This window comes from Urocitellus parryii, chromosome X, assembly GCF_045843805.1.
Source record: "Urocitellus parryii isolate mUroPar1 chromosome X, mUroPar1.hap1, whole genome shotgun sequence".
Lineage (NCBI taxonomy): Eukaryota > Metazoa > Chordata > Mammalia > Rodentia > Sciuridae > Urocitellus > Urocitellus parryii.
Window position 1 is genome coordinate 21,653,148 of NC_135547.1, and position 19,704 is coordinate 21,672,851.

General features: G+C 36.5%; 1 protein-coding gene across 1 annotated transcript in view; it reads left to right on the forward strand.

Moving 5' to 3' along the window:
* Znf280c (zinc finger protein 280C) overlaps positions 1-19,704 on the forward strand; it is a 64,794-nt gene that overhangs the window by 36,477 nt on the left and 8,613 nt on the right. The window contains exons 13-15 of the mRNA XM_077793876.1: positions 11,225-11,356; positions 14,081-14,397; positions 15,489-15,629. Coding sequence (XP_077650002.1) covers positions 11,225-11,356; positions 14,081-14,397; positions 15,489-15,629 — 590 coding nt within the window. The remainder of the gene's footprint in view (positions 1-11,224; positions 11,357-14,080; positions 14,398-15,488; positions 15,630-19,704) is intronic.

Sequence of the window (19,704 nt, forward strand, 5' to 3'; positions counted from 1 at the left end):
GCAGGATTATAATCTTATAATAGAAATGACATTATTAGTGCAATTTTAGACAATAAGAATCATTAAACCTGTAGTTTATTTTACAGGTTTTTGAAGACTTCGATTGTAACTTTTTTCTAAAAAAATAAATACATTATCATGTCTTGAGTGATTTTAGTGCTAGCAATTCAGTTTGTGTAACTTTTATGAAAGGATGAAAGAATTCAGATGTGTTAAATGTCTTCATTAACTCCTTAGTAATAAGAATATGCAGTTACCATATACTAATCATTTGCCATATGACAGCCACTGGTGCTTTTATGTGCACTATTTTGTTTAATATTTATAGTCACACTATTAAGCAGGTATGTAATTGCTTCTATTTTATAGGTGAGGAAATAAAGCTTTATAGAGAGTAACTTGCATAATATCACATTCTCCAATAAATGGCAAAGCCAAAAATTGACTTAAGAGTCCAAGTTTTTACTACAGACCCATATTCCACACACTGATATGAGGCCTAAAGAGAGATATTACTCATTACCCATGAAAAATCACTCAAATCACCCAAACATTATAATATGCTTGTCAAAAAGTTCAAGTCAGACAACTTTCTTCTTTACTCTTGGAACTTCACATTACTGTTTCTTTGGTTGAATATCATGTTATTTTTAAAAGGTACTATATCATCATCATCATCATCATCATCCTTAGCATCTTGAATGTATACATGCATAAGAGGGAATAGTAGATTAATGTCTCCAACCTCAGGGCTCTGTACAAATGCTCACTGAATGGAATGGTAGACATTTTGAACTAGCTAAATTGTGCCTGCTGCTTGTGTGTGGTCTGTCAGTCTCTTGCTGTCTGCCTCATTAATTAACAAATATTTATTGAACCTAATAAATGCCAGGGACTGTTTTAGGTATTGGGAATACAGAAGTGAGAAAAGCAAAGTTTGTGCCCTCTGGAATTTACATTGTTGTGGAAAAACAACATGTTTGCACATGTTTGTGTGTGCATGCACAGGTGTGCAAGTAAGGAGGAAGATCTGAATGTATGTGTATGCTAGCTGGTGGCAAGTACAATGGGAAAAATACAAATGGATAGGAAGTTGCCTTCTTAGGTGAAGGAGTGGTTTCTGTTTTTTGTATGAGGTAAAAAACAGGGGCCTCTTCAAAGGAGATAAGGGAGTAAGTCTAGTAGCTATCTGGGACAGACTATTCCAGGCAAAGGATAATGAAGTGAGCATATACCTAGGATGTTCAAGAAACAGCAAAGAGGTCAGTGTAGCTGGATCACAGTAAACAAGTAAAAAGAGATGAGGTTGCAGCAATAGAAAATAAGCCAGATTATACAGGACCTTATAAGCTAGAGTCAGGATTCTGGAGTATTAAGGAAAGCCACTTTCAGAAGTTTACGTATATGAAAGATATGCATTGTTTTTAACATCGCTCTGGCAGCCATAAGAAGAATTGACTGTAATGGGATTGAAGGGTGGAAACAGGGAGAAAAATAGAAGCCTATTGCAAGAGTTTACGTGAGAGGTTGGTTTTATACTAGTGTGAGTGGTAGAAGTGGTTAGAGGTGATGAGTGATGAGTTTTTTTGTTTGTTTGGTACTAGGGATTGAACCCAACCCAGGGATGCTTTACCTTTAAGTTACATCCCCAACCCTTTTTTAAAAAATATTTTTCTTTAGTTGTAGATGAACACAATGACTTTATTTTATTTATTTATTTTTATGGTGCTGAGGATCGAACCTAGTGCCTCATATATGCTAGCGAGCACTCTATCACTGAGCCACAACCCAGCCCCCAACCCTTTTTAATTTTTATTTTGAGACAGGATCTCCCTATGTTGCTTAGGACCTCACTATGTTTTGAGGCTGGCCTTGAATTTGCAGTCCTCCTGAGTTACTTCAATTACTGGCACACACCAGTGTGCCAAACTTGATGGAGATAATGAGAAGTGAAAAGATTATAAATGTCTTTTGAAGATATTGCTAATACATTTTATTAATGGGTTGAATGTAAGGTATAAGAAAAAGGAGTTAAGAATAACCAGGCTTTCTCCTTTTTTCCTTTTGTCCTACACAGCTGTGGAAATAGAGTTCCCATATACCGAGACATTGGCAAAACTAGGGAGGAACACATTCTCTCGCCATCACATCCACATACACACAAACACATACACAGTGAAACAAAGATGTCAAGTAGGTATTTGGATTGTGGCTATTTAAAGCCATGAAACTGACCCTTGCTGACAACATACCTGCGGTCCCAGGGACTTGGGAGGCAGACGCGGGAGGATTTTAAGTTCAAGGCCAGCCTCAGCAATTTAGCAAGACCCTGTCTCAAAATTTAAAAAAAATAAAAGGACTGGAAATGTAGCTCCATGGTACCCTGGGGTTCAATCCCCACTAACAAGTAAATAAATAAAGCCATGAAACTAGATGAGGTATAGGTAGAGAAAAGATTTCTGGGAATTATACTCTGTAGGATTTTCTTTCTGGTTATCATGATTTCTGTTTCTTGGCTGAGTTTTCCCCTTCCTTTTGTTGACTGTACTTATGATATAATATAAGACACCACACCTCCAAAACAGTCTGAAGATAAAACTAACATAGTAAAATACATTTTATATAATATGTAGTGTGAGCTTTTTATAGAAATTTTATTCACCACATGCCTGCTGTGCATCAGTAACTCCTGGTATTTTCATATGTCAGCTCATTTTGATTATTCTGAAAGATTGGGTCTTATATAGTGATATGAGCTGGGGTTGTGGCTCAGTGGTAGAGTGCTTGCCTAACACATATGAGGCTGGGTTCACTTCTCAGCACCGCATGCAAATAAATAAAATAAAGGGCCATCAACAACTAATAAAAATATTTTTTTAAAAAAGAGTGCTGTGCTTATGAAGCTAGAGCTTTAGAGAAAACATGTATTTATGTTCTGAATTTACATATAATAGAAAAATTTTAATTAATGCAAGCATATATGTAAAAATTACAATTAATAATATATAGTGGAAAGAACACTAACCAGCTCTGCGCAAGTGACAAATTTTTCTTGTGGCATAGTTCTCCTTTTTTTTCTTTGTGGTTCTGGGGATTGAACCCAGGGCCTTGTGAATTCTAGGCAAGCACTCTACCATCTGAGCTATATCCCCAGCCCCCCACTGGGCTATATCCCCCAGCCCCATATTTCTTATTAATAATAGGACTTTACTTGAGGAAGAACTCAGTCAAGTGGTTCTGAAACACTGCTCATTTAAAACCCTAACCCTAACCCTCCATACTCATGCTAACAATATTATAGCCTCTAGCCACAGGTGTCTGTTTAAATTTAAACTTATTAAAATTAAATAAAATTAGAAAATCAGCTTTTCAGTTGCAATTGTCCACATTTAAAGTGCTCAGTAACCACATATGAGTAGTGAAAATAATGGATAGTACAGCTGTAGAACATCATCATTGCAAAAGGCTCTATTGGATAGGTTTGCTTTTTATAACTATTTCTGTAGCATAACCTTCTTGGGAGTTTCTGGTTAGATTTGTTTGATTTTAGAAAGTTCAATTTATATTACTAACTTGGAAGACAAATGGAAATAGCTAAAATTGTACTTTACTTTTTCTAAGGATAAAAATGTAGTGTAATTCATTTTCATAGTATAATGTGTTTGAATAGTATATACTTCAAATTTATAATTAAAAGCACCTTCCCATTACAATTGGTATAGGACTTTCCCAATTAGATCCTAATTGATATAATTTTTATATTGGATATTTTTATGGTAACATGCCGCAGTCTGGCTGGGCACAAATCACGAGCCACTAAAGCAGGAACAAATTTTATTTTTTCTACTGCAAGAAAAAACCTCACACACGCTCCTGGGGAATCCTCCCGAAAAGCCACGAGGCTCCTCCAGGAACCCCCAGCCGGAAATATCTCCCCGGGGACCCTCCTCCTGCCCTTCGCCAACCAATGGGAACTCCCGGGGAATCCCCGTGAGAACTAAAAATAGCGCGAGAACTCAAAATTAGCGCTAGAACTCAAAAGTAGCGGCAGAGGCGGATATTAACGCCTTGCCTGTCAATCAATACTGTTGGCAAAATGCCAGGGGCCATACAGACTCGGCTGTGGCTCTCAGCATCTCCCCCCTTCTGTTTAAATAAACAACAAGTAATGTGGCTTAGGGACCGTGCCTGTTAGGTAGTCCAATTCAACATATGGTCCTTACCCGTCATCGGATGAACTGACCTCTAGGCGTCAGCCTCCTGTCTTAGGTTGGTACCACTGCAATCGGATCATACCCGTCACTGACTACCGGTCCAGCATACAGCCATACTTGTGGATAGGCCTTTGCACCAGTGGGGGGGGTGAGGTTCTTTGCCTCACCTCTGTTGGCCCCCAAACTTGTCCTTGGTGCCAATGGGGGGGTGAGGTTCTTTGCCTCACCTCTGTTGGCCCCCAAATTTTAGACCATCACTAGTAGAAGGGAGGAGGATGAAAAATGCCATGACACCAAGCCAATTGAGGGCTCCTTTGAAAAATTGTACCACCGGTGACACCATCAGCAAAGATGCCAGCATTACCACAATTCGCTGCACCAACAGATAGTTCACAATGCATACAAGTGATACATAGTCCAGGCAAGTTCTGCAAGCAGTTCAAAGTAGAGGAATCTGTCAATATGTCCATTTCTTCCCAAAGTAAATCTACTCCTTGATTGAGCATTACTTGTTGAGTTATTATTCACTGATGCATCAGTTTATACAGTTTGTTGATAGCTACCGAAGAAGCTGTAGTTTGGTTTTATCTTTGTCTTCACCGGCACTGGGATGAAGATAGGAATTCTGGCAATGATGCTAGGAAAAAAATTATGTAACATTCCAACAGGCATTAAGAAAACAATTTTTTGAACAATTTACATTATCCTGAACAGAATTATTAAATATAATGAGAAGGAAAGGTGAAAGCAAACAAACAGATCTGTTAACCCCCTTATTTGTTCACATATTAAAACAATTTTCAACAGCTGTTTACCCAATCTAAATTAAACCATTAAAATCACGTGAATAAAAAAAATTCGGATCCATTTATTCATGAGCGCTCCTCATATAAGATATATGGACATACACACATACAGACATACAACACAAAACAGAAGTGTGCGCACATAACATACAACATATAAGACAATAATAAAGGCCTTGTAGCTTTACCTAGGTGAAATCTCCATTGCAATGTTTAGAAACTCCACAGTCAAAAAATAAAACACAGTCAAAAAACAAAACTGATCAGAAAAACATTAACCTAGGTTTGTATGAGCTCAAAAAATAAAATAGAACTTTATGATGTGGGAAAAATGCAATAATAAAATAGATATTGAAAAAAGGCACCGTGGTTAATCACTGTCGCAGATGTAAGAATAGCCAAGCTGGAGCTCTGGATATCAGCTGTTATGGATTTCAGTCAAATCATCTTCTTTTTCTGTAGAAATTGTTTTGGTTAACCTCTCTGGAATCCAAATCGGCTGCTGTTCTCCCTGTGGGAACACACAAACGGAACCCCGACTCCAGACAATAACTGGGTCGGGACCTTTCCATTGTCCTGTTAGAATATCTTTCCAAAGTACCTTAGGCTTATGTACATTTTTCGGATACATATGTCTTTCCGCAGCACTAAGTCCTGATGAATCCAAATTTAGAAAGTTTAGAGTAAAAAGGGTTATTTTAAGTTTATCTTTGGGGGATATATACCCCTTTCCAATTCCCTCTTTTTGCTTTAATAAGTACGTTTTAATAGTTTGATGAGCTCTTTCAACTATGCCTTGTCCCTGTGGATTGTATGGGATTCCTGTTATATGAGTAATACCAAAAGATGAGCAAAATTGTTTAAAAGAGTTAGAAGTGTAACCAGGACCATTATCAGTTTTTAAGTGTTTAGGAACACCCACAGTGGCAAAATTTTGTAAGCAATGAGCTATAACATCTTTAGTTTTTTCTCCGGCATGAAGGGAGCCCATCAAAAATCCGGAAGAAGTATCAACTGTAACATGTAAATATTTTAATTTTCCAAATTCTGGCAAGTGTGTGACGTCCATCTGCCAAATATGGTTAGGTATCAGTCCTCTAGGATTGACTCCAAGATTAACTTGTGGTAAAAAGGTCACACAATTTTGGCATTGTTTTATTATATGCCTGGCTTGTTCCTTAGTTATTTTAAAACGCTTTTGTAAAGTATTAGCATTAACGTGAAACCTTTTATGAAAATTTGTAGCTTCTTCTACAGTAGAAAAAATATGTATATCATGTGTAGTTTTATCTGCTAAATCATTGCCCAAACTAAGGGCTCCAGGCAATCCTGTATGTGCCCTGATATGTCCTATAAAGAATGGATCTTTTCTATCCCAGATTAGACTTTGTATAGTGGAAAACAAAGAGAAAACAGTAGAGGAAGGGGAAATCCTACCAGCATCTTCAAGGGATATTATAGCATTAACTATATACTGACTATCAGAAAATAAATTAAATACAGAATCTTTAAACATCACAAAAGCTTGTAAAACTGCATTGAGCTCTACCTTTTGAGCTGATTGTTTGGGAACTAAAAATGTAAAAGTTTGATCAGGGGTAACTACTGCTGCTGTACCATTATTAGACCCATCAGTGAATATATTTGGAGCATTCACGATAGGTGTTTTTCTTGTCATTTTAGGAAAAACTACAGGATGCTTAGACCAAAAAGACAACAAAGGATTAGATGGTAAATGATTATCAAATGAAACATTTGATTTACACATGATTATTGCCCATGTATTTAACTCATTAGCTAACTCATCAATTTGCTCCATAGTATATGGAGTAATAATTTTATTGGGAGAAATTCCAAACACTCCCTTTGCTGCTTTTATTCCTTTCAGTATTAATTGTCCTACAGCCTCAGGATACCTAGTAAGAATAGTGTTAGGAGAGTAAGATAAATGTATCCACAATAATGGACCTTCTTGCCAAAATACTCCTGTAGGAATATTTTTTGTTGGTATTACAATGAATAATAAAGGCAAACTTATATCAATTCTGTCCAAATGCATATTTTCCATATATGTTTCAATAATTTTTAATGCCTTTCTTGCTTCAGGAGTTAATATGCGGGGTGAATTTGGATCTGATGGACCTTTTAGGATATCAAATAAAGGTCCCAACTCTCCTGTTGGTATGCCTAGATAAGGCCTTATCCAATTTATATCTCCCAACAACTTTTGAAAGTCATTAAGTGATTTGAGTTGATCTACTCGTATTTGAATTTTAGGTGGACGGACCATGGTTGAGGATAATAGAACTCCTAAATAATTAATTGGAAAATTTAATTGTACTTTATCTATTGCTATCTCTAGATTATAATTTTTTAACAAATTTGTAAGTGTGGCATAACATTCCAACAATGTGTTTTTATCTTTGTGTGCTAACAATACATCATCCATATAGTGAAATATTTGTAGTTCAGGATTTTGATTTCTAAGTGGCTGGATTGCTTTATTAACATAAATTTGACACATAGTTGGGCTGTTAGCCATCCCTTGAGGGAGCACTTTCCATTCATATCTCTGATCAGGACCTTCATGATTCAGTGCAGGGATAGTAAATGCAAAATGTGGACTATCCTCAGGATGAATTGGAATTGAAAAGAAACAATCTTTAATATCTATAGCTAAAACATACCAGGTTTTTGGTAAAGCAGACAATTGAGGAATCCCTGATTGAGCAGGTCCCATAATAACCATCTCATTATTAATGGCTCTTAAATCTTGTAATAATCTCCATTTACCAGATTTCTTTTTAATGACAAAAATGGGAGTATTATAGGGAGATACAGAAGGTTGTATATGTCCCTCTGCTAATTGTTGTTTGACCAGGTCATGGGCTGCTTGTATCTTTTCTTTAGTCAGGGGCCACTGAGAAACCCATACCGGTCTATCTGATTTCCAAGTGATTTTTATTGCCTCAGTGACCCCTTCTGAAAACCCAGTCCATGTCTATTTATTCTTTGATCTATTTGTATTGGTGCTGCTATACCTTGTTCTTGTTTTTCTAATCTTTTTCCTTTCCTAAAACCTTGTCTAGCCATAATAGTGGGTGCATTTTGATTGATATTATTTGTTAATGTCAAACCTAATTGATCTAAGACATCTCGTCCCCATAAATTTACGGGAAGATGATCCAATACATATGGCTGTATAGTTCCTTCACATCCTTCAGGATCCTTCCAATCTAAGACCATTGCACTTCTATGGGGATTAGTTGCCACTCCTAGGCCTGGAAGCGTTTGAGTGGCTTGTTGTAATGGCCAATGTTTTGGCCATTCTTGACGAGATATGATGCTAAGGTCTGCACCTGTATCCAGTAGCCCATTAAATTCATGTCCTTGAATATTTAGTTTTAGCATTGGGCGAGAATCTAAATTCAAAGACAGCATAGCCCAATCTACACCTGTGGAGCCTAAACCCCTGGAACCTCTTTCCATAGTAGTACTGGAAAATTTATCATGTAGGCTGGATATTATTAATAACTGTGCTATTCTATCTCCTGGTGAAATTACTGATATACCCTTTGGAGAACTAGCTATAATTTTTATTTCACCTTCATAATCGGGATCAATTACCCCGGAACTTATCATAAGTCCTTTTAGCGTAGAAGAACTACGTCCTAACAATAAGCCTACTGTTCCTTTGGGAAGAGGTCCTTTTACTCCTGTGGGAATGATTTGAACTCCCATCTCTGGAGTTAGTACTGCTCTGGCGGAGGCGCAGATGTCCAACCCTGCGCTCCCTCTGGTTCGTCTGATGAGAGATCGGATGGATAATGTGTCCTGGGTACTACCCTGATGGGGTTGCTGGGTTCCTCCATGGTTTTTCTGGGTTCCTCCAGTGCCCCGTACATTTGTGGTCGTGGGCCCCGGAGCATTGGGCCCCCTGTCCGTTTTTTGGCAATGGAGCCTGATGCCTTTCTCCACGATATCGTGGGTAACCACCTGGTCCTTGTCCATTTTTTGATAATGGAGTACCCTCTATGGTGGTTTGAGAACGGCATTCATTAGCCCAGTGTCTCCCTCTACGGCATCGTGGGCAAATATCTGGTGTTCTATTCCTTTGATACCTAACTTTGTTATACCTTCCTCCTATGGGGCAACTCCTTTTAAAATGTCCTGTTTGTTCACAATTGTAGCATGTTTTTGGCCTGGCATCTAAAGCCTGTTGTACTGCTGCCAAGACTTGTCCTTGTTCATTAATGTCTCTACATAATTTAATATATGTGTTTAAATCTTCATGTTTCCATGGTCTAATGACCTCTCTGCAGCAACGATTTGCTTGGTCATAAGCCAGTTGTTTTATAAATGGCATTGCTTGTTCTGTGTCACCAAAAATTTTGGAGGCTGTTTGAATAAGCCTATCTACAAAGTCAGCGTAAGGTTCATTAGGTCTCTGTATTACCTTAGATAGCTGACCTTGTAAATCTCCATGTCCTTGTAAAGTCTTCCATGCCCTAACTGCGTCTGCAGCAATCTGTGCATATACAGCAGGATCATATTGAATTTGTTGCCGCTGACCCTCATAAGGTCCTTTTCCTAGCAACATCTCTATACTTCTTTGAGGGTAACCGGCTGCTGCATTTCGTCTAGCTGTCTCCCTGCAAAATTCCTCATTGGCAACCTTCCATAACAAATATTGTCCTCCATTTAGCACAGATCTACACATGCTAGCCCAATCTGCTGGAGTCATGTCCAAGTTAGTAATGGATTCGACCATGCTTACAGTGAAGGGTGCATGAGGACCATAGGTTGTTACAGCCTCCTTTAATTGCTTCACTGTTTTGAACTCTAACTCACGGTGAATTCGCTGCCCTCCTGCCTGCTCAAGTACAGGGCATGCTAATCTTTGAGGTCCTGTCTCAGGATCCCATCTATCAACTACGGGGGTTGAGGGGGTTGAGGGCCACTCAGCTATCTCCATAGGTGGAGCTGTTGGCTGAATTACGCCCTCTGGTGATAGATCGGTGTTAGTAGCAGCCTCCTGTTGTTGCTTCCCCCCTGATAGCTGTTTCTCCTCTAAGCTTTCTTCCTTTAAATTTTCTTCCTCTGTCTGACTAGCTTGAGAGACCTTCTCTTTTGCTTGATCTAAATTGTCTTTCTCCATGGTTTGAACCTCTAACAATTTATTTAACACTCTTTCAGTTTGTTTTTTACTAATTTCTAATCTGTTACAAAGATAACGCAACCCAAAAAGATAACACAAAACAAGACCGAAACAGAATGAAACAAAAATGGAACAAAAAATCATTGTATCAATTTTCCTATTTTCTGGACATGTGCATTTGTGGTCTATTTCTATCTCTTCCTCAGGGGCAAACAACTTCAAACCTTGAGCCAACCATTTTTCCCAGTCTGCCTGAGAAAATTCTAGGGATAGGCAGCTTGAAACAAAACCAAAACAAATCAAAGCAAGAACATATTGTTTTTTAAAATGGTCACCCATTCTCTTGCCTTCCCTTAGGGGTAAGCAATTTCACTTACCCCGAAGCTTCAGACGTTCCCCGTCCGGGCCGCCAAATGCCGCAGTCTGGCTGGGCACAAATCACGAGCCACTAAAGCAGGAACAAATTTTATTTTTTCTACTGCAAGAAAAAACCTCACACACGCTCCTGGGGAATCCTCCCGAAAAGCCACGAGGCTCCTCCAGGAACCCCCAGCCGGAAATATCTCCCCGGGGACCCTCCTCCTGCCCTTCGCCAACCAATGGGAACTCCCGGGGAATCCCCGTGAGAACTAAAAATAGCGCGAGAACTCAAAATTAGCGCTAGAACTCAAAAGTAGCGGCAGAGGCGGATATTAACGCCTTGCCTGTCAATCAATACTGTTGGCAAAATGCCAGGGGCCATACAGACTCGGCTGTGGCTCTCAGCAGTAACAAAAACTTTTGAAACTCAAATACCAGTGTAAGGATTGATTTTAAAAGAAATAAAGCACTTTGCTAGTATGCACAATGCCCTGGGTCTCATCCCTAGCACCAAAAAGAAAAAAAAAACATAAAGAGGGTATTATGACATTATTTATAGTGAGAGATGGTAAGATACTGGTTTTAAATGGTTTAGTTATTAGAATTAAGATGAATTTCAGGCCCCAGAATTTATGGTGGTAAAAATTATTGTTCCTACTATTATTTCTACTATTTTATGTAAACAGAAAAAAGGAATTCATCGTTGTACAAAATGCAGGCTACAATTTTTGACCTGCAAGGAGAAAACAGATCATAAGACCCAGCATCGTACATTTATAAAGCCTAAAGAACTGGAAGGATTGCCTCCTGGAACAAAAGTGAGTATCAAATATGTTGTATTTTAACATTTTGTATAAGAGAAATAAACTTCTGCCTAGTTTCATCTGTTATCTATAATATACAAAATAACATCTGATTATAATTAAGACCTTAATTTTAGGTTTTATTGTTCTTATCTTGGAAAGGAAAACTTCAAAATTGTATTTTTGAGTTGATTGACATGTGCTTTGTTGAAGCAATATTACTTTGTAGAGAGTGCAACTAGATTAACTGTAGGCTGAGACAGCTGTTGTTTCAGTATTCTGTAGGCTGTTTTTGAGCTATTCCAGTTATTAGTATATGTCTGTTTCAGGGGCTAGACTACAAAATGTTTTAGTTCAGGAATCTTGTTTAATATCTTTGTGTCCCAAGCATCTGTCCTAATGCCTTGAATGCCATAGGTTTGTTGAAACAAGTTCTGTTCCTGGATAGCATTGCTGTTTTTAGTAAGAAGCACACATCTAACTACAAACTTTCCTTTTCCTGTTTGCCTTATATACATGTTTTCTCTGACTTCTTTATATGAAGTTATTACTTGAATATTTGATCCAAAGGAGGGATGGATAATCCAAACTGAAATAATCCCCAGACATTGATATTTAACTTTGAGTACATACTTTTGAATGTGAATATTTTAGTTAATTCAAATAGAAGATATAATGTGAAGCAATGATCTGAGATTTTGAAAAACTATCTGATGTCCTTCTCTGCAGTCATTCATTCCATGCAGAATACTAATGTAAGAAGTACACACTTCTCATATCTTCCCTTGCAAGTAACAAAGTGCCCCAATATTAATATTAATATCTTAGAGCATTTGGAATAAGCTTAATTCCAAATTTAAAAAGTTTATCAGTGTGCCTTTTCATACATTTTTTTTATTTAATCTATGCAGTGCTCTAATGAGATAGGCAAGGTACATATTCTCCCCATATTACAGATAAGAAGGCTTAGATGGGATAAATTCCTTACCCACAATCACATGGCTAGAAACAAGTAGTATGGAAATTTAATTTCAGGTCCTTTGACTCCTTGTCCTAGGCTTTTATATGATATCAAAGTCACGTGTATTTCACAGAACATCACATAGACTATTCCTCAAGTACATAGAGGGAATTATAGTCACATGATTAAAGAGAGTGTTAATAAGTGACTGTTTTCCATCGTTAACTATTGGGTATAATTGAATATTTTCTTTTTCCAAATGTTAGGTGATAACTTTTATATTAGCTACCATTAAGGAACTTCTGAGCATTATTAAAAAATCTCCATGCTGTACAATAAATTGATTTAACCTCCATTGTGATATCTGGAAGCAAAAATCATACCCAATGAGTCCCCAGAAAGAAAGAGAAGGTCACATTTACTGACGATCTGATAATGCAGGCCTTTACAGAGTGATTTTAGGCTGTGGGATTTATTTGTGTACATATGTAGGTAGGAGGTAGTTAGGTAGTTCGAAGGTGCTAGGGTTTGAACTTGGGGCCTTCTACATGCTAAGTGCTCTACCACTGAGCTATATCCTCAGCTTTTAATTTTGATCTCTATTTGTGAAAACTTTTTACTTATACTGAAGTATAAAAATAGCTAGGGAACATGCTTTTTTAATATTGCTAAAATTGCACTAACACTCCTAATTATCCATTAATATCTATGTTAACATATAACTGCTACCAATAGAAAAAATATATATAATATCAGGAAATTAATACCAAGCTAAATTTCATTTAATTGGTATGACCATCTAGAATAAATGAGAGAATTTATTGTTGTTTATATTTACTATTTTCAAAATAATTATATTTAACTTTTTGTATTACAGTGATTTTTTTGTAACAACTTTGTTGAAAATGCAATTCATATACCATGTAATTCATCTAGTTAAATTGTGCAATCCAATGATTTTATTTTAGAACATTCTCAGAGTTTTTAAAACATCACCAACAGTCAATTTTAGAACATTTTTATCACCCCCAAAAGAATCCCCATGCCAATTAGCGGTCACTCTGTTTCTCCACCACCATCCCATGCAAACTTACATCTACCTTCAGTCCCTGTGGATTTTCCTATTATAAATAAAATCACACAATATGTAATCTTTGGGGACTGATTTCTTTAGGCTGCCATAATGTTTCCTAGGTTCATCCATATTATAGCATGTTTCAATATCTCATTCCTTTTTATGACTAAATAATATTTCATGTTATGGATAGTCCACCTTTTATTTATCCATTCATCATTTGGTGGGCATTGAGTTGTTTCTCCTTTTGGCTATTATGAATAATGCTGCTACAAAAACTTATGTATAAGTTTTTGTATCATTGAAGAAATGCCCATTTATCTATTTTTTTGTCTGCTGTTTTTGCTTATGCTTTGGGTGACATATTTCAGAAACCATTGCCTAACTTATAGCCATGAGGACTTACTATCATATTTTCTTATAAAAGTTTTACCTTTTGAGGTCATAAAATTTGGTCTTTGGTACATTTGGAGTTAAATTTTGTATTTACTATGAAGTATGATTTGTGTATAGATATTAGTTTTTAACAGCACCATCTGTTGGTAAGAGTATTCTTTCCCCATGGAATTGTTTTGGCAACTTGTCTAAAATACATTGATAATAAATGTGAGAACTTACAGATGATATTTTTAACACTACTGTGAAATTAATTTTCTAGGAAAAAAAAAAATATATATATATATATATGTTGTTGTTGTTTTAGGTAACTATTCGAGCTTCATTTGGACCTCTTCAGCCAAGACCATCAAGTACACCATCCAATTGTGCTCCAAGTACTTCTTCTCTTCAGGTCTTACCTCCAAAGTCTAAAAGCACAACTGCTAAAAATCTCACAAAATCTAATGCAAGTAAATCTAAGACAAGTAAGCCTAATGCAGCTGCCTCTGCTGCAAGTAAACCCAACACAAGTAAACAGAGTGGAGGTGGAGTTACAACTAAAAGCAAAGCCAAACACTCTTACAAGCAGAAAAGACAACGCAACCGAAAAAATAAAATCAGCATAGCTTTGAAAAACTTAAGGTACTTTTTATCCTGATTAGTCCTGTTAAAAATACTAATTTAATTTTAAATATTAAAAGTTCATTTTAATATAATTTACTATATCACAGAACCCTCTTGCACATTTACATGATAATCACTTATCTGGCATAAAGGCAAGTGAATGTAAAAAGTATACCTTTTTATTACCATTTACATGATAAAAGATAGACTTTTTACATTTGCTGATTAAAATTCAAATTACTGTGTTTATTCCATATTTTTAATCCTTTACATCAAGCTTATATTTTGTGCTTTTATCTTGTGATAGTTGAATCAGCTAATTTGATCCATTTCATTCCATGGAAATATTAACCGGTGTTTGACTTTTTTTTTTTTTGAGAGAGAGAGAGAGAGAGAATTTTAATATTTATGTTTTTTTAGTTTTTGGCAGACACAACATCTTTATTTGTATGTGGTGCTGAGGATCGAACCCAGGCCACATGCATGCCAGGCGAGCACGCTACCGCTTGAGCCACATCCCCAGCCCGGTATTTGACTTTAAAAAAAAAATTGTTAGTTATTGATGGACCTTTAGTTATTTGTTTGTTTGTTTGTTTATATGTGGTGCTGAGAATCAAACCCAGTGCCTCACCCATGCTAGGCAAGCTCTCTACCACTAAGCCACAATCCCAGCCCCTGGTGTTTGACTTTTTGCACTTGTTCTAACTTATTGTTTCAAAGTATATTTTCAAACTTTAAGTTTCTATTTAAGGATATTAATTTAAACATCTTGTCTTTAATTAATGAATTCTTTATATACAAATATATTTTAGTTGTTGATGGATCTTTTTTTAATGGGGTTCTGAGAATTGAACCTAGTGCCTTAATCATGGTAAGCAAGCACACTCTACCACTGAGCTACAACCCCAGCCCCTCAATTAATGAATTCTTTTTTAAGACTTTTTATTTGTTCTAATTAGTTATACATGACAGTAGAAAACATTTTGACACATCATACATAAATGGAATATAACTTCATTTTTCAATTAATGAATTCTTAATAAGACATTGCATTGTTGTTTTTGTTTTATAATATGTTTTTATCATTTTTTTTCCTTTGCCTTCATAAGGTGTCGTCGGGGAATTTACAAGTGCATTGAATGTCATTCCAAAATAAAGGACTTTGCAAGCCACTTTTCTATATATATCCACTGTAATTTTTGCAAATACAACACTAACTGTAACAAAGCCTTTATAAATCATATGATGAGGTAAGTTAAATATGTAAATTGTTGATCAAAATTGTCATTCAGGGATGGGGGTTTAGTTCAGCAGTAGAACCCTTGCCTAGCATGTTGCCAGGCCCTGAGTTCATCCCAAGCACCTAAATAATAATAATAATTAAAATATCCATTCAAGAAATTTATTTTTTAAAAACAAAGTTCCCATATTAGAAGCAAGTTTGTCTTATCAAGGAGCTAAAAGTCTAACATAAGGGAACTTCAAGGATGTTCCTTGTACTGTTTCAGTATAGTAACTGATCAAAATACTAGGAAAGAAATTGTAAGAACAGACTAATGAAAGTAGAATGGCTTTATTAGGGAAATGTGTTTTGCTATGGGAATTTTTTTCTTCTCAGTAAAAAGTGGTTATTTTCAAATACAAAATTTTGATTTAATTTAGTTAAACTTGGTACTGGGTATTGAACCCTAGGCAACTTTACTATTTAGCTTCATCCTTAGCCCTTTTTACTTTTGAGTCAGGGTCTCACTAAGTTACTTAGGGTCTCGTTGACTTATTCAGGCTGGCCTCAAATCAGGAATTCTCCTGCCTCAGCCTCTTTAGTCACTGGGATTATAGGTGTGAGCCACTACACCCAGCTTAAATATAAAATTTTAAATGTCTTCAATATATTTATCAAATAAACACATGTAACTACATGAATTACCCTCTTCAAATGATCACTTTGAGAGGCTCCAGGTTTTTCAGTAATGCTAAGAATATTATTTACTTTTTCTTTCGGCCTGCTACTCTACCTGCCTCACTCTCTCTCCCTCTCTTTTTCTCTCTTCTTTTCCCTCTTCCACTCTTCCCTTATCCATTTATCCATTCCTTTCTCTAGCCATCCATCTATGTTTAAATTCATTCAATGAAATATGAAATAAGAAGCTATAAGAATACTCCATTCATACTATTGCTATTAGAATTCTGTCTTAAACATTTATTTTTTAATTTTAGATGGACACAATACCTTTATTTTATTTTTATTTGGTGCTGAGGATCGAATCCAGTGCCTCATGCATGCTAGGCGAGCGCTCTATCTTTAAATCACAACCCCTGCCCTGGAATTCTTTTTCATATATTGATTCAGCTGCCATAATTTGTGTACCTACTGTGTACTCCATACTAGAAGAAAGACTTCAGAGTTCATTTTACTTTCATTTGGACTTATTTTGTAGGGACTTATTCCTTCAGGATGGACTTTTTTAAATAGCCAAAAAAATTCAGATATAAATATTGAGGTAGTTCTATTTCAGTTAGTAAAAAGATATAACCAATAAAAGTAGTTTTATCGAATATTATAACAAGATCTCTTTGTTGCTTTCTGGTCCTAGTAGGCTACCCCAGGTATGAAGGGTTTTCCCTCACTTTTTGATGACTTCAGCACTTCCCACCCCACCTCCCATAACGTTCAGCCTGACCTCAGGATACTTTGACTTCTTGGTGCTAGCATTCCATGTCCATTTCTAACTTCTTTCACGTCCACTTCCCTTTCTTACTACAGTCTCATTTTATCTTATTGTACACAATATTGATTTCAAATTCTCATTACATTACTTTCAGGGTCTTGATCACTGTTTCTATTCCAGCAATATCAATCCAATTTTTTAGTCAACCTCACCAAGCCTCAAGGGTCATCTGTTTTGAATGGTGCTTTGTTTTTTGTCCTAGAATCCTTTTACATCTTCAGTCATGCTTAGTCTTGCTGTTCTTGAATCTTTTATCCTTTTTGAAGTATCTGTGCTTGCTTCTAGTCTATCGAACCACTTGTTTCAGCTGTGAATTGATGATCTTTAATTTGGTCTTTTAAAAATATCTGTTTTATCAGCATCAGTTGTCTAAATACTTTTCATGACCTTAAGAATTTTATTCTATTTTCTCAGTTATTAATCTTGCCTACAGATTACTCAGAGGTCATTGCTTTTGATTTTCCCAAGATTAACTTTTTCCTACCTCAAATTTTTTCCTTCATCCATAGTTTAATCTCAGAAAATAGACATGATCCACTTTTATAATCATCTATATTTCCTCCACAACTTTATTCAGCTGTTTTGGGCATTCATTTAATTTCTTTCTACACATATCTTCTGCCTATAAGAGTTCTTGGATTTTGGGGTTTGTTTGTTTGCTTTGTAGGATGAAGGTGATTTGTTTTTATTTTGTGTATTTGCTTATCTTTCTTTTACCATCAGCATTTACAAAGAATATTTTTTACTAGCTTATTTGTCATTTTTTACTCTTTGTAATTTGAGTATTATCCCTACCTATAACTAAAGTTACTCCTTTAAAAGGTAGTTTAAACTTTTAAACTAGGTGGCCAGGTGTGGTGGCACATGCCTAAAATCTCAGTGGTAGGGGAGGCTGAGGCAGGAGGAGTGTGAGTTCAAAGCCAACCTCAAAACTTACCAAGGCCCTAAGCAACTCAGTGAGACCTTATCTCTAAATAAAATATTAAAAAGGGCTGGAGATGTGGCTCAGTAGTTAAATGCCCCTGGATTTAATCTCCAGTATAAAAAATTATCAGTCATGTCCCAATACTAAATATGCTCACTAGTTTTCTTTCTTACCCCTCTGTGACTTCTTTAGAGTATTTGATAATTTTGACTAATCACTTTGATGTTGGGACCATGGATGAAACCCAGGGCCTTGAACACGCTAGTCAAGTGCTGTACCACTGAGTTACACCCTTTGTCCCTAATCACTCACGTTTGAAACTCAATTTCTGTTAAACTGTCACTACTTTAACCACTCTCAGTGTTTTCTCTTTTACCTTTCAACTGTAAATCCTCCCAATTTCAATGATGAGTTTACTGAGACCTAGTTCTTCATTTCTGTTTGATATTAAGTCAAACATTATTGTATGTCTAGGATTCAAACCACCTTCATCCCAATACCCTTTATACTCAGTCTGCTTCAGGGTATTATTTGCATAAATGTGAAGCAACAGCTGGAAATAATTCACTGTCCCAAGTTTCTGAAGCTGGTGAGGTTGTCTTGCTCTGCCACCATTTATTGTGGCTTCCTGAGAATCTACCTTCTGCAGTTTATCACTCTACCTTCCCACTACCTCAGTGGTTTTACACCCTTACCCCAGTTGTTCTAAATAGAGCCCCAGCCAGCCTTTTCCTCAGTTTGCTGCTGGTAGCAATGTTGATCTCACTCTGTGCCAAACACATGACTGCCCTAATAGTGCATTAACTCTGCCCCTCATTTATAAAGGATTAAATTGGAAAATATTTTTGATGTTTCTTAAACCTATGTGTGTTAGAATTCTGTGACTATGACAGAATACCTGAGATAAACAACTTATAAGGAAGAAAATTTTATTTTGGCCCAGGGTTTCAGAGGTTTCAGTCCATGGTCAGCTGGCTTTGTTTTTAGGACTGGGGCAAGGCAGTGCATTATGGTGGGGAGCACATACTGGGGCAAAGCCCTCACTATGTGGTGGCATGGAAATGAAAAGAAAGAGTCTGATGTCCCATAGACTTCTAGAGCACATAAAGACTTCACCACTTCACAGTAGTACCACAGGCTGATGATCAATTTTCTTTTTTTTTTTTTAATTGGTTGTTCAAAACATTACAAAGATTGCAGAATCACATCGGTTACACATCCACATTTTTACATAATGCCATATTAGTAACTGTTGTATTCTGCTACCTTTCCTATCCTCTACTATCCCCCCTCCCCTCCCCTCCCATCTTCTCTCTCTACCCCATCTACTGTAATTCATTTCTCTCCTTGTTTTTTTTTCCCATTCCCCTCACAACCTCTTATATGTAATTTTGTATAACAATGAGGGTCTCCCTCAATTTCCATGCAATTTCCCTTTTCTCTCCCTTTCCCTCCCACCTCATGTCTCTGTTTAATGTTAATCTTTTCCTCATGCTCTTCCTCCCTGCTCTGTTCTTAGTTGCTCTCCTTATATCAAAGAAAACATTGAGCATTTGTTTTTTAGGGATTGGCTAGCTTCACTTAGCATAATCTGCTCTAATGCAATCCATTTCCCTGCAAATTCCATGATTTTGTCATTTTTTAGTGCTGTGTAGTACTTCATTGTGTATA